Consider the following 16,499-nt stretch of genomic DNA (forward strand, 5'->3'; position numbering starts at 1 on the left):
CTAAGGGAGAGCAAATCCACAAGGGCCGTGATGAGGATTCTAACCTACGTCCGAGAGCATCCCAGACGCTGCCTTAATCGACTGAGCTATGACATGGAAAAGAATTGCAATTCTTTTGCATGTTCTCAGTCGATTAAGGCAGAGTCTGGGATGCTCTCGGACATAGGTTCGAATCCTCATCACGGCCCTTGTGGATTAGTTCATTTGATGCATCATGCTATTGTGATTTCTGTGTGTAATCTAAGGGAGAAGATTCAAGGAGCTTAAGAGTAAGGAAAGGAGGAGGAAGATGAGAGCCAGAGCTAACGGTCGAAAAGTGAGAACCCAGTTCGGTCGCGACCGACACCAGATCCGCCACAATAGCACCACGGAGGTGAAGGGCTGGCGAGACATCTGGAACAAACTTACCCGCTATCTTGTGGGTTTTCTTCCAGATCAGGAGCAGAGGAGTGTCAGACGTAATGATGGAAACGAAAGATCTCCAACCCTCACGTTTAGCCGTACAGATGGCTCTACAAGCCACCACACTTGCCCTCCGAAACAAAAATGAAACGGGCATCCTACAGCGACGGTGTTTCTTCCAGGCTGCACGTTTACAGCGGACAGCCCGACAACAGTCTACGTTCCACCAGGGAACTCACTTTCATGCACCCCTGGAGGTAACAGAGCAGAGGGCAGCATCAAAAACAATATCATGAAAGAGGGCGGCAGCTCGAGGAAAAGGCAGATCAGAGAGGTCGGAAAGAGTAGCACGCAAGGTGAAGAGGTTCCAGTCAACCCTGGCAAGTAAGTAATTATCAAAAGAAGGCACCAAACCGGGAAGGCTATGTAGCACCATAAAATGTGCGGGATAATCAGAGGGCGCTAAATATCACCAAGGATGCCAATACAAGAACAGAAACGCATAAGGCGAACGATATTAAAAGTATCCGAGTCACCAAGAATTCTATCGAGGGACAAGTGACCACGGGGGACGGTCGGAAAACAAGACACACGTTCGTCCTGGAAGTCAGGACATTCAACAAGGATATGTACGACCGTAAGAGGGACAATGCAATTTGAACAATAAGGAGCAGGGCGGCGCTCCATTAAGTGACCGTGAGTTAAATGGGTATGGCCAATACGTAACCTAGCCAGAGCCGTTTCCCACCGCCGGTTACGGTGGCAGGAAGGCCACTGGAACACACGACTCTTAAGAGTACGCAGTTTGTTACCAATAACAGAAGACCAACAACTCTGCCATCAGGCAAGGATGGAGGCATGAATAACTGGGCAAAAGTCGGAATAAGGAACACCTTTATGGGAGATGGGACAAGTGCGGATAGCATCCTTAGCGGCAGCATCCGCACGCTCATTTAAAGAGACACCAACATGGCTGGGAACCCAGCAAAACGCAACCGACCTAAATTTACTGGAGATAAGAAACAGCCAATGTTGAATCTCGATGACCACAGGGTGGACTAGATTAAAGGACCCTAAAGCCATGAGGGCACTACGAGAGTCAACTACTACCACGAAGGAGGACTGCCCCCGGGAAAGCAGGAGACGAAGAGCATAGAGAATAGCATAGAGTTCTGCTGTGAAGATGCTGGCCTCTGGAGGAAGGCGACACATATAAGTGTGGTCAGGAAAAACAACAGAGTAGCCCACACCGTCAGCAGACTTTGACCCGTCGGTGAAGATGGCAACGGAGTGGGAGTGAGAAGAAAAGTGGTCAAGGAAGAGGCGTTTCAGAACTGTAGGAGGGGTAAAAGCTTCAGTGATGCGGGTCAGAGAAGTACAAAATTTGGGAAGGGGGACCCTCCACGGGGGCAAGGACGGAACAATACGAGAAACATTAGTAATACGAAACGAAAGAGAATCTTGTAAGCGAGACAGGATAGAGGCGAGAGTGAGGATGCTATAAGGATCGTGCAAGATAGCGAAGACTGTAGCGTTCACGGCGATCCTGGAGAGACAGAAAGCCAGTGTCAGCGTACAAGCTGAGGGCAGGAGTTGAACGAAAAGCACCAGAGCTGAAGCGCAACCCAGTATGGTGCAAAGGATCAAGACGGCGAAGAGTAGAAGGAGAAGCAAAAGAGTATGCAGGGCAACCATAATAGAGCTTAGACAGTACGAGAGAGGAATGCAAATAGAGGAGCGTGCGCCTATCCGCTCCCCAAGAAGTATGGGACAAAACCTTAAGTAGGTTAAGGGCCTTAGAGCATTCAACACGGAGGTAAGAGACATGGAGCGACCAAGACAAACGAGTGTCAAAGAATAACCCCAAAAGCTTCGTGGAATCTTTGTACCCAAGAGGATGACCATAAAGTGACAAAGAGGGACGAAGAACGACCCGCTTCCGAGTAAAAGTCATGGCACAAGTCTTAGTAGTAGAGAACTTGAAGCCATGATTGGTGGCCCAAGATGACAAGGCATCAATCGCAAGTTGAAGCCGCCGTTGAAGGAGAGGCAAATCATCACCCAGACAGCAAAGAGTAAGATCATCAACACAAAGTGCGGAGATGCCAGAAGGAAGGGTGGAAAGGAGGCCATTGAGGGCAACCAGAAAAAAAAATAGTAGTACTCAGAACACTACCTTGGGGCACACCTTTATACTGCTGAAAAGAGGCAGAGAGAGTGGCACCAAGCCTGACTTGAAAGGTACGACGAGAGAAAAAGCTTTGAAGGAAGAGAGGGAGATTACCACGAAGGCCAAAAGAACGAAGTTGGGACAGAATATGGTATCTCCAAGTCGTGTCATAAGCCTTTTCCAAGTCAAAAAGGACAGCAACAACGGAGGTCTTCGCAGCAAAAACAGTACAAATATAGACCTCCAAGTTCACCAGGACATCAGTCGTGCTGCGGCACTTGCGAAAACCAAATTGAGAAGGAGTCAACCCTGGCAAACTGTCACCTAGGGAAGGAGAGGGGAAGGTGAAAAAAAGGTGACAGGGATAGGGAAATGGTCACTTATGTAGGTCATCAAGAACCCACCATGTGATGTCCAAATAAAGAGAAGACGAGCAGAAAGATCACGACAGGAAAGGGTCCGACTGCGGGAGTCAACATGAGTTGGCTCACCAGAATTCAGAAGTGACAGAGAGAGGACAAAAGGTTCAAGGAGGCGGCCTCCGGTGTTTGTCACACCACCACCCCAGAGGGAATGCCGACAGTTAAAATCACCCAACATGACCACAGGCTCTGGTAAGGAGTCCAACAGGTGTTTAAGATAGATCAGCAAGAGAAAGTGGGACATTTGGGGGGGGGAGATAAATGGAGCAGACTGTAAATCATTTACTCACAAAAATACGGGCCACAAAACACTGAATGGGAGACTGAAAAGGTAAGGGGACGAAGGGAATATCAAGACGGATCAAGAGAGCAGAGGCATGGGCCCCAGCAGGAGCTGGAGGGGAAGAGAGAAGGGAATAACCATGGAAGCGACCAGGACAAGCACTCAGCATCGGCTCCTGGAGACAATCACAAAAGCGGGGAAAACTGTGCGATCAGAAGTTGGAGTTCATGGATGTTGGCATAAAAACCACGAATATTCCATTGAAGAACAGATATAGACAAAAACGAGAGAACAGAAACACATAACAAGGGTGAAACAAAGGCAAAGTAGAACACAGTAGACTTAGGAAGAGCAAGATCAAAATCTATGAAATCAGGGTGACTGGGCAGAGGTAAAGCCAGCAAAGATAACCGAGACAAGGGAGCAGAACAGACCCGAGGAGAATAGACAGAGTCTGGAGCGGGAGGAGGCAACAGAGAGGGCTGGTCAAGGGAATCGGAGGCAGGAAGGACAAACAGGTGAGGGAACCAGAACAAGGGCAGCATCCAAGAAAGGATCAAGGACCAAGGAAACCTCCATAGGAGGGACAGGAAACCCCGCCATTGAAAAGCGAAGTGAAGCAGGAATAGTGTCAGAGTCGGAAGGTGAGGAATACATCGAAGCCTTCTTACCTGCTAGGGAGAAAGAAGGAGAGAAGCCAGGCTTACGCTTCTGACGTAGACAGGCGTACTATCAGCAATATACTTGGCGACTGCATCTACAGTTTCAACAGGAGAACGGGAACGGGCAACATGACGAATGCTGGGAGGAGGATGGACAATGGCCTCAACAGACAGGCAGCGAGGTAGACCAAGAGACACACAGGCTGAAGAGGGGTGAGGCAAGAAGGAAAGGAGGGCACAGGAGACAAGACCAGGAAGGAAGGAAACACCAGACGGAGGAGGACCCTCTGGTCCAGAACGCAAAGGAGCAGACGAAGCAGATGAGGTGGTGAAAGTGTCGATGTCCAAGGTCTCGAAACAGTTGCAAAACTGAGAAAGTGGGAGAGGACGAGAAGGGGGAACAACACACACGAGTATAAGACATGCCAGAGAAAGAGGGAAGACGGCGAACCTGGCGCCTAGCCTCAGGAAAAGACAAATGACCACGATGCTTCAAATTGAGGATGGCGTCCTCAAATTTGTAATGCGGGAGAAGGAAGGGTGGGCGTCACTGCAACTGATGCAGAGTTTGGGAAGGGCATTCCATCTTAGAATGACCAGAGGTTCCACACAAGGGGGCTCACAGACCCCTCACGTGAGCACAGTTAAGGGACCATGCCAAAGTCTCCAGCACCTTCTGCAGAGACGAGGAGAGGGGATGTACTCCTAAATGGAGCATCTGGCACCAGCAAGAATGACTGAAGAGGGAAGGGACCTACCATCAAATGTGACCCTCACAACGCGAAGAAGCTGACGGCGGCGACCATGAGGGGGTTGAGTGACGGTATCCACTTGGCATATATCCTTGAGGCCTTGGGCCTCAAGGATATACTTAATATCCTCGTGGCAGTCCTTTAGTTCCGTCACCAGTCCTGACATTGTGCAAGAGAAGAATTGTGCCAAATGCAAGCATTCAACCGGGCATTTTTGGAGATCCGAATAGGGGTCTCCCCAGTGCAGGACAATAAAGCCAAGCAGTCTGCAACAACACGGGTACCAGTACGGGAGGGGTTAAAGGTGACCAATGTATCCACCAAATCAACAAGGTGCTCATGGAGAAATAAATCATGAGAACGAGTAGGGTCACCATGACTAAAATAAAAATACTTAGTCCATGTAGCAGGACCAAACAAAGCCTGGAAAGGAGGAGACTGAGAAGGAATGAAGTGCGAGCGACTGCAGAGGTGACGACGCCGAGCACCCCAGTAAGAGAGGGTAAAAGGCGCAGTTGTGACAACTAGAGACGGAACCACGCCAGGTGATGAGGTCGTCACCACTGGGGGCTTGGGGCTCAACCCCGCCACCGAGGTGGGAGGGAAGCAAGAGAAAGGCAGTAGGGAGCGTGGCAGGAGGAGCATGGTCTGGGCCCAATGTAGTGGGGGCTACAGAGCCTGGTCTTCCATCACAGTCCAACTTGGGGGGCTTGGTCGCCCACCCCACTTGTCTGGGAAGTGAAAAGAGGGTCAATCATCAGCATAACAACGAGCAGGTAAGAAATTCATTCACGAATAAGCCCCCATACCCACCATGGAAGTACAATTAAAGAATAGGACACCCGACAAAACAGGGGAGCATCGTGAGTATACACCCCACAATCGCCACCTTAAGAACCGTCAGTCCGTCGAGATCAGGTTCAGCAATGAAGGCGAGGATTGACAATAAAAGCATCCCCCCCCCTCGCTCACGACGTCAGGTGCCACAGATCGACGGGCGAATGTGTGTGCCGCCTCACACACCCGGGCGTCAAAACATAAGTAGTCTGAAAGAATAATCAAGAATGGCAAAAGGTCGGCAGGAAATAACAATTAGAAAGGAGAAGAGGGGGGGGGGGAAATGAAAGACAAGGAAAAGGAAATAGTTTCTAACAAAATTAGTGAAGATGGCAACAGCATAAGGCTTCAAAAGAACAGAGGACTGTCCCATGGAGCATCACACCCAGGCAGCTGTCCACCAAGCCCCCCCCCCCCCCCCCCCCCCCTCACGATGACAACGGGCTAGAAAGGAGGGGAAATTAACAAGGAAGAATTCCAGAGACCGAGACCTTCAAGAATAAGAAGTTAAAGATTTCAACTAAACAAAGCTGCCAAAGAAATACAGATCATATAAGAAAGTTCACTTGGACAGAGTGGTAGACGGATGGAACAAGTTAACTGTGGTGGTGGTAATGGTGGCGGCCAAGACCGTCAGTAGTAACAAAGCATTATATGAGTGTTAGGAAGACGGGACACCACGAGCGTTGCTCTCATCCTGTATGAGAGCACTTAGGTAATTATAACTTTTCACAGCTTATCCAACCAGTAAAAAAGGTGCATATTAATGTATTAAGTTTCTTGCAAATTTTTTCTTAACTGAAAAAAAAATTCCCATAGACAGGTATGACAATACATTAATAGTCACATGCTGAGGGTTAATTCAGTAAATATAAAACATTCTTTTATTTTCTGTTTATATGATTATAATAAAGAGTATATTACAATGATTTTCATAGTTACAATATTTCTTAGGTGATATTACTGTATAATATTGATGTACAAAAATATGTGTAAATACCCTTAAACTAGGGTCTCTGGAACCAAACACAAATTTTCCCATAAGATCATTAACAATGAGATTTGAAATTTGACGTTTCTATAATTTTTTTAGGAATGTAATTGTGTTATGGTAGTTCTTACTATGCATAAAATTTGACGAGTGCCTTGATAAAATGAACCAACAAATATTACTGTAGGTTGTTTTGCTCTTACTATAGTTATATTCCCATACATCTTCATTTAATACAGAAAGAATGAAACGTCATAATGATGAATCGTACAAACACTACCCTTTTCAACAAGATATCAGAGGGGTTGAGACAGCACTGAGACCACAAGTGATGAACCATCACCAGGCCGGTGAGATGCCCTTGGTGTGGCACATGAACCATCACCAGGCTGGTGTGATGCCCTTGGTGTGGCACATGAACCATCACCAGGCCGGTGTGATGCCCTTGGTGTGGCACATGAAGCATCACCAGGCTGGTGTGATGCCCTTGGTGTGGCACATGAACCATCACCAGGCTGGTGTGATGCCCTTGGTGTGCCACATGAACCATCACCAGGCCGGTGTGATGCCCTTGGTGTGGGACATGAACCATCACCAGGCCGGTGTGATGCCCTTGGTGTGGCACATGAACCATCACCAGGCCGGTGTGATGCCCTTGGTGTGGCACATGAACCATCACCAGGCCGGTGTGATGCCCTTGGTGTGGCACATGAACCATCACCAGGCCGGTGTGATGCCCTTGGTGTGGCACATGAACCATCACCAGGCTGGTGTGATGCCCTTGGTGTGGCACATGAACCATCACCAGGCTGGTGTGATGCCCTTGGTGTGGCACATGAAGCATCACCAGGCCGGTGTGATGCCCTTGGTGTGGCACATGAACCATCACCAGGCTGGTGTGATGCCCTTGGTGTGGCACATGAAGCATCACCAGGCCGGTGTGATGCCCTTGGTGTGGCACATGAACCATCACCAGGCTGGTGTGATGCCCTTGGTGTGGCACATGAACCATCACCAGGCCGGTGTGATGCCCTTGGTGTGGCACATGAAGCATCACCAGGCTGGTGTGATGCCCTTGGTGTGGCACATGAACCATCACCAGGCCGGTGTGATGCCCTTGGTGTGGCACATGAACCATCACCAGGCTGGTGTGATGCCCTTGGTGTGGGACATGAACCATCACCAGGCTGGTGTGATGCCCTTGGTGTGGCACATGAACCATCACCAGGCCGGTGTGATGCCCTTGGTGTGGGACATGAACCATCACCAGGCCGGTGTGATGCCCTTGGTGTGGCACATGAACCATCACCAGGCCGGTGTGATGCCCTTGGTGTGGCACATGAACCATCACCAGGCTGGTGTGATGCCCTTGGTGTGGGACATGAACCATCACCAGGCCGGTGTGATGCCCTTGGTGTGGCACATGAACCATCACCAGGCTGGTGTGATGCCCTTGGTGTGGCACATGAACCATCACCAGGCCGGTGTGATGCCCTTGGTGTGGCACATGAACCATCACCAGGCCGGTGTGATGCCCTTGGTGTGGCACATCAACACTGCCTCACATTTTCATCATTACCTAAATTATTTCCGTTCTTGTTACTCTCTAGTTTGCACAACCTTCTGTAAAATCAATCTGACCTTACAACTATATAAACGAATGAAAATTATTTAGGTATAAATGTGTACATTTTGGAAAGTTTTGTGCCTTCCATATTGTAAAGACATTGCAGTTATGCTTGGTAACCTCAAGAGCACACAAACATTAAAACACAACTTTATGCAGGTAAGTAAGTACAAAACACTCAAACACTAATAGGAAAACTGGAAATGTTTGCAATGAGATGTTACATAATATATACATGGACTCAAGTAGTAACAAGTGTGTTTCTTGATGAGTCTAACAGGCAACACATAAAATGACTACATTCATCACTGTGCAATATGCTTCACCATACAAAACATTCCATTTCACTAATGCTGACTAATATCAATTCTTTACAAACATATTATTCAAACCAGCCAAATTTATTTTCACTCTTGTATAAGGATGATATGAAGATACTTTGTAGGATAGCAACAAATACATCATTAATAATGCTGAAAGAATTTTTAACAATTACAAAACTGGTAACTATCTTTCAAGTGCATATTCTATGGAAAATACTGAATACTGTTTCGAAAGATATAATGCTAACACTACATGTGGGCAAAGGATTACAAAGGGGGACAGAGTACCTACACACAAATGATAAAAATATACAACATGAGGTGTCTCAGGTGGGAGAAGTGGCAGCTGTGGGCAAAGATTCCCTGAGATGACTGTGCAACATTTCAAACAGCACAGGTGAGAACGAGGCCGCAATCTTTTCTCTCACGTCTTGAAGCGTCCTTTAAGGTGAAACGTGCTTTTGTAAATGTTAAGATGCAACCTCCTATCTGCTATGCCAGCTGCTGGCCAGGTCGCATGTAAATGTGTCGGTTCACATCGAGATCGCACTAGACCAGGTACCGTTTTATTTCTCTACTGAAAATCTACCCCCGTGTTTTGTTTCCTCAATTAGTAAATACTTCCACAACAAAAATCACTAATCAAGATGGTGCTAAAACCCTCCCACTGTACTTGAAGCCTACTTACAACTCACTTAGGCATCAAATCCTTTAGTGAACAAATCAGTATACGTATAATCATGCACTCAAGTGATATTGCATTACTGTATATCCATTATGAAAGTGGTAAAAGTTGTGGATATGGAAAATTACTTAATTTGTGACTTGCAAGAAAAGCATATTTACATCTTTCTTACACTGTCCACGAGCATCACCATTATTACCTGTTAATAGACTGATACTCGGTGTTGCTCACACACTTTCCAGCACTTCAAACCACAATGTGAGAACCTTATTACACTTTACCGAGGTCTGCAGTAAAAGAAACACAATAAGCACTATATATAAAAGATTTACTTATGGTAAAAGTTAGCACTGTATTTTGTTGAGACCACTGTAGTAATCTTGCACACACACTACTGAGCTTGGCAGCTCTACAGTCAACATTGTTTTAAACCACCACAACCATCAGCTCGGTTTAATTTCTAATTTACACTTTAAAATCAGTAATAAATAACATTAATACATACTTTATTAAAGCTTCACAATACAAGAGTGAAAGACAGAATACAACACAAAAGAAACATTACAGAGGAAAATATCAGCCACATTGCAGTAATACAAATTTGTTTTTAACTAAATTCAGAAAATTATGATAAACTTAAAAAATTTATAAGTAAATATGTGCTATAATTTGCATACAATTACATACATACAGTTTCTTCTGCCTCAAATTAAAATATCACAGAAGAGGAACAAACCACTTTATTCAAATTTGAGAGAATTAAGAAACCAAGAGGATATTGTGTATTACATACTGAGTAGATATGCACCAGCTAGGCAGCATTTTCACTCTCAGTCATTACCTAACAAGTAATAATATAAAAACTGACTACTTCTGGTTTGCAACTATTCCTCAAAGATCACATAACCTATCTTTAGGTGCACCCAAATGGAGAAAGTATTTACACGTGCTAGTCGGGTTATATTTTCATCGGATGACCTCACTCCGATATCTCAAACAAATCCATGCAAATTCACAAATTAAAAGTTTTCATAATATTTAACACTATTTTTTCCCTGATATTAACTACCATATCTTAATTTTTTTTATAATAATATGCTCAATCAACAAGAAATTTAACTTGGCCTTGCACCATGTCACTTCCTTGTAGAAGTTTTTAAAACAGCACCATTGGAACTGGCACTGCCATCCAATAATTTCATTCTTCCATGGAATTATCCTTTTCGCAGACGTTGTTGAGATTATCAATTATTTTGTTGATTTGAAAAACAGGTGGATGTGGTGGGCCCTCTTCTACCACCTCAACCCCAGCAGCGTGTGTTAGCGAGGGAGGCGGCCCTGTGAAGTTACTGCTGTCGGCACCACTTGTGCATGCCATGTCTTCTTCACAGTCAATCATATCTTTCCCGAGCCCAGACTCCATGCAAGTGAAATGCTCCGGCAAGTTTAAATCAAATTTTGTGCCTGAAAACAAATAGAATTTTGAAAATATTTAATTAACAGCTCATGTTTGTTTCAAATTTGAGTAGTGTATAGTCACTGGTACTCGTACATCAACAGGTTAATAATTAAATAAAGGAGGTGGAGAGGAGAAGGAGGTTAAGAAAGTGAGGTGGAGAGGAGAAGGAGGTTAAGAAAGTGAGGTGGAGAGAGAGGGAGGGGAGGGAGAAGAGAGAGAAGAGAAGAGAGAGAGGAGAGAGAAGAGAGAGACAGAGAGAGGAGAGAGACAGAGAGAGAGAGGAGAGAGAGAGAGAGGAGAGAGAGAGAGGAGAGAGAGAGAGAGGAGAGAGAGAGGAGAGAGAGGAGAGAGACAGAGAGAGGAGAGAGACAGAGAGAGAGAGAGGAGAGAGAGAGAGAGGAGAGAGAGAGAGAGGAGAGAGAGAGAGAGGAGAGAGAGAGAGAGGAGAGAGAGAGAGAGGAGAGAGAGAGAGAGGAGAGAGAGAGAGAGGAGAGAGAGAGAGAGGAGAGAGAGAGGAGAGAGAGAGAGAGAGGAGAGAGAGAGAGAGAGAGAGGAGAGAGAGAGAGAGAGAGAGAGAGAGAGAGAGAGAGAGAGAGAGAGAGAGAGAGAGAGAGAGAGAGAGAGAGAGAGAGAGAGAGAGAGGAGAGAGAGAGAGAGAGAGAGAGAGAGGAGAGAGAGAGAGAGGAGAGAGAGAGAGAGGAGAGAGAGAGAGAGAGGAGAGAGAGAGAGAGGAGAGAGAGAGAGAGAGAGGAGAGAGAGAGAGAGAGAGAGGAGAGAGAGAGAGAGAGAGAGAGAGAGAGAGGAGAGAGAGAGAGAGAGAGAGAGGAGAGAGAGAGAGAGGAGAGAGAGAGAGAGGAGAGAGAGAGAGAGGAGAGAGAGAGAGAGAGGAGAGAGAGAGAGAGGAGAGAGAGAGAGAGGAGAGAGAGAGAGAGAGGAGAGAGAGAGAGAGAGGAGAGAGAGAGAGAGAGAGGAGAGAGAGAGAGAGGAGAGAGAGAGAGAGAGAGAGAGAGAGAGAGAGAGAGAGAGAGAGAGAGAGAGAGAGAGAGAGAGAGAGAGAGAGAAGAGAAGAGAGAGAAGAGAGAGAGAGAAGAGAGAGAGAGAGAGAAGAGAGAGAAGAGAGAGAAGAGAGAGAGAGAGGAGAGAGAGAAGAGAGAGAAGAGAGAGAAGAGAGAGAGAAGAGAGAGAAGAGAGAGAGAAGAGAGAGAAGAGAGAGAAGAGAGAGAGAAGAGAGAGGAGAGAGAGAAGAGAGAGAAGAGAGAGAAGAGAGAGGAGAGAGAGGAGAGAGAGGAGAGAGAGGAGAGAGAGGAGAGAGGAGAGAGAAGAGAGAGAGAGAGAGAGAGAGAGAGAGAGAGAGAGAGAGAGAGAGAGAGAGAGAGAGAGAGAGAGAGAGAGAGAGAGAAGAGAGAGAAGAGAGAGGAGAGAGAGAAGAGAGAGAAGAGAGAGGAGAGAGAGGAGAGAGAGAAGAGAGAGAGAAGAGAGAGGAGAGAAGAGAGAAGAGAGAGAGAAGAGAGAGGAGAGAAGAGAGAAGAGAGAGGAGAGAAGAGAGAAGAGAGAGGAGAGAGAAGAGAGAGGAGAGAAGAGAGAGAAGAGAGAGAGAAGAGAGAGGAGAGAGAGAGAAGAGAGAGGAGAGAGAGAGAAGAGAGAGGAGAGAGAGAGAAGAGAGAGGAGAGAGAGAGGAGAGAGAGAGAAGAGAGAAGAGAGGAGAGAGAGAGAAGAGAGAGAAGAGAGAGCCGTCACAACTGCAAGAAAAATGACAGGTTGGATAACAAGAACTTTTCACACTAGAGATGCTGTACCGATGATGACACTTTTCAAAACGCTTGTGCTCTCTAGAGTGGAGTACTGCTGCACAATGACAGCCCCTTTCAAAGCTGGAGAAATTGTTGACCTGGAGAGCATGCAGAGATCCGTTACTGCTAGAATCCACTCGGTAAAACATCTAAACTACTGGGACCGACTAAAGAGCCTAAATCTGTATTCCCTTGAGCGCAGGCGGGAGAGATACATAATAATCTATACGTGGAAAATAATAGAGGGGCTGGGCCAAAACCTGCACACAGAAATAGCATCACATGAGACCAGAAGGCATGATAGGATGTGCAGAATACCCCCGTTGAAAAGCAGAGGTGCAACGGGTACTCTGAGAGAGAACCCTATTAACATCAGAGGCCCGAGACTGTTCAACACGCTTCCACTACACACAAGGGGCATAACTGGCCGACCCCTCACAGTGTTCAAGAGAGAACTTGACAAACACCTCCAAAGAATACCTGATCAACCAGGCTGTGACTCATACATCAGGCTGCGAGCAGCCGCGTCCAACAGTCTGGTTGATCAGTCCAGCAACCAGGAGGCCTGGTCGATGACTGGGCCGTGGGGATGGTAAGCCCCGGAAGCACCTCAAGGTTACCTCAAGGTAAGGAAGTCAAAACCAAAAATGACAAACAAGAAGTGGACCTTAGGCAGGCAATTAGGAAAGAACTGATTACCAACAGTAAACTGGTACAAAACACTGCAGATCGAAGTCTGCAATAATTTTTGGATGTTTAGAGAAGAAAATTTCCTCTAGGGAGAGAGGAATATATCAGAGCAGCAGAAGAGATGAAAACCATAGAAAAAATAGTAGCATTAGGAGAAGGCCTAAATTTAAAGGAGCATGTCAGTGATTTTAGGAGGATAGGTAAATAAGAGAAAGACAAGAACTGCCCCTTAACCCTTAAAGTGCACATCACTTCATATGACGTGTTGGAGTACTACGCAAGATTTAAACGGCCCGCGGATACACAGGGTTCACCACACTTTCATCAGGGCTCTTGTAAACAGACGCCATTTTTTTAAAAAATCGTGGGCCAAACTCCCGGGTGTTAGGGGCCTCAGTATTGAGTGAGCTACCAAGCCTGACGCACGCAGCATGAGCTAACAGCACTGCTGTTCAGCTTGTGACCACAGCATCGCCTAAAAAAGCCATAATATACTTGTTCATGCTATTATGTAGCGATGATATTATTACAGAAGACCCCTGACTGTGATAAAACTGACCAGGGTTCTGATAATAGCAGGATTGTGGTGATATTTAGCGCTGTGCTCCATGGAGGGAGGAGTAATGCTGTGGGAGGGAGGGTGGTGGCGATGTCTTCTGACTGTGTGTGGTCACCTTTTATTGACTGCACTCACCATAACCAGCTTAGTGGTTCGCTATGGTGAACACAAATGTAGATACTTATATATAACGTGTGTATAGAGGGTATAAACAGCAAGAGAAGAAGGTTGGGAGCCGCCATTTTGGTGAGGGCGGTGGCGTCGTCTGCAAGACGCCACCGTGCAGACGACGGTGTTGTTTACTGGTTACCACGATGGTCTTTGGGCACCATACCAGTTTACTTGTACAAGTAAGGTGAATAAAACGGGTAGATATTTATATATAATGTGTGTATATAGCGTAATAACACCACAAACAGTATTGTTGTTGGAGAAATATTAGTGCGTCTGGCCTTGAGGGCAGCAGCCATCAGCTGACTGTGTGAGGTCCTACGTCTTTGTGCCTTTACTCACCATACAAGCTTAGATGTACAGTTATGGTGAACAAAACATGTAAATACTTATATATAACATCTGTATATAAAAGCAAAAACAGTATTGTGGGAGGAGAATGTGGGTGAGTCAGATGACTTGAGGGAGGGCGTGAGTGGCTGGCTGGTACACGGCGGTCACTCCTCGTTACTTTTTGACTCATAATAGCTACTTAGTGGTTCGTTATGGTGAACAAAACATGCAGATACTTATATATAACCTGTGCTTATAGTGTAATAACCGACAAAGTACTGATTTTTGTTCACTGATTGATGAACATAATTGAATCAACAATATGCACACCATATTTTTGAGTACAGCAATTATTCACTCATTTTATTATATAAATATATCAAACTACACACTATTGAATAATATTACAGCAAAAAAAAACATGAAAAATAAATGAGACATTGAAATAATTAGGTAATTATCTCTTTGTGGCAACTCAGGCCGGTGAGCAACAGACCGCCTGGGACGCACGCTGAGTCAGCGCCTATTTTTTTGCCAGACTTCCCCGCGCTATAGTGGGCAATATGTGCCACTTACGATTTTTTTAGTATTTTTCCCGTGATCAGTGAACACAAATTAACAGGTTAGGAAGAAAAAATATTTTTTTTTTTTTTTTCAAAATTACATGCGCCTGTGGGGAAGAAAGGATATTATACCCCTAGCATGTTAAGGGTTAAGGGTGACGTTTAATGGAGTGAAGCAGATGACAGAAGTTCTTTGGAGTGCCAGAAAATTGTAATGTGATGAAGATGGCAAACTTTAGTCAATAAGACAAGACCTCTCAAAGGAAGACAGAGAAAAACTGAAAATGAACCTCATGGAAGCAAAACATCTAAATGGGGATAGAAATGAAAGAGAAAGAAATTATTTTTCTACACAGTGTCAGGGACTGGAAAGCTTGTGAAATGGTACATAAAGACAAAGCAACAAAATCATTAAAGGAAGGGGGTGTAAAGAACAAAGGGAAGGGGAACATGTTCCTGAAAATAGATGGAGTGAGATCGAAAATATTGGAGCTGAAGGATATAATTCAGCTCAAAGTCCCAGATATTGTTGCATTAACAGAGACGAAACTTGAAGAAAATATTTTAAATGAAGTCGTATTCCCAAGGGGCTACTCGGTTTGGAGACGTGACAGGAAAAACTAGGAAAGGGAGGAGTGGCTGTGCTGGTGAAAGTACATCTGAATGTAAGAGTTAATAATTGAAAACCCTCGAGATATTGACATAATGGCATTGCTGGTCTGGACTCAAGATAAGCTGATAATTTTAAATGCCTATAGCCCACCAGCAAGCAACACATGGACAAAGGAAGAACTGGATGACAAACAAGAGGGCCTCATAATGGTCACGAGAGATTATGGTAAGAGCTGACAAAGATAAATCCCGATTATTGGTACTGAGGGACTTAAACTTTAAGGCAATAGACTGGGAGGCCTACGAGGCAAGAACAGAGGACATTTGGACAGGCGGGTTTGTAAACCTCATCTTGAAGACATTCATGTATCAACACGTCAAGCAGGCCACAAGAATGAATGAGGGAAGGGGATGTTCCATCAATACTGGATCTAATATTCACCAAGAAAGAAGAATAGGTATTTGTCATCCAGTACCTTCCTCCCTTGGGAAAGAGTGATCACGTCCTATTGGATATTAAACACGCTTTGCGATATAATCTAGTAGAGAACGCGGACATTGAAACAGTTGTTACTCGATTTCAAGAGAGAACGCTATGGGGAACTTGAAAATATTTTCATGGGTATAATTGGACAGACTTGTTGCTAGGTAAGGAAGTAAATGAGATGTATGCCATATTTTGCAAAATATACGGTGAAGGCATACATACAATCATACTAAAACAGAGATGCAAACCTGGAAACAGGATTGGTACAACAGAAATTGAGAGAGCCAGAGATCAGAAGACACAAAAATGGAATCATTATAGAAAGAGGCCAAACCCCCAAACATACCAGCGATACAAAGATGCGAGAAACAACTCGCATCTCGTAAGGGGTCTCGTAGCCTGGTGGATAGCGCGCAGGACTCGTAATTCTGTGGCGCGGGTTCGATTCCTGCACGAGGCAGAAACAAATGGGCAAAGTTTCTTTCACTCTGAATGCCCCTGTTACCTAGCAGTAAATAGGTACCTGGGTGTAAGTCAGCTGTCACGGGCTGCTTCCTGGGGGTGGAGGCCTGGTCGAGGACCGGGCCGCGGGGACACTAAAGCCCCGAAATCATCTCAAGATAACCTCAAGATAACTACACATCAGTAAGAAGAGAGGCAGAGAGGAACTTTGAGAACGTT

General features: G+C 45.5%; 1 protein-coding gene across 1 annotated transcript in view; it reads right to left on the reverse strand.

The window, feature by feature from the left end:
• Nucleotides 1-6,398: 6,398 nt before the first annotated feature.
• Nucleotides 6,399-16,499, reverse strand: part of LOC138373604 (ubiquitin carboxyl-terminal hydrolase 15-like) — a 61,354-nt gene continuing 51,253 nt past the window's right edge. Inside the window, exon 6 of the mRNA XM_069339912.1 lies at nt 6,399-10,618. Within this exon, the coding sequence (XP_069196013.1) occupies nt 10,353-10,618 (266 nt within the window). The 3' untranslated portion in view covers nt 6,399-10,352. The remainder of the gene's footprint in view (nt 10,619-16,499) is intronic.

The sequence above is a fragment of the Procambarus clarkii genome, chromosome 5 (genome assembly GCF_040958095.1).
Source record: "Procambarus clarkii isolate CNS0578487 chromosome 5, FALCON_Pclarkii_2.0, whole genome shotgun sequence".
In the NCBI taxonomy this organism is placed as follows: Eukaryota; Metazoa; Arthropoda; class Malacostraca; order Decapoda; family Cambaridae; genus Procambarus; species Procambarus clarkii.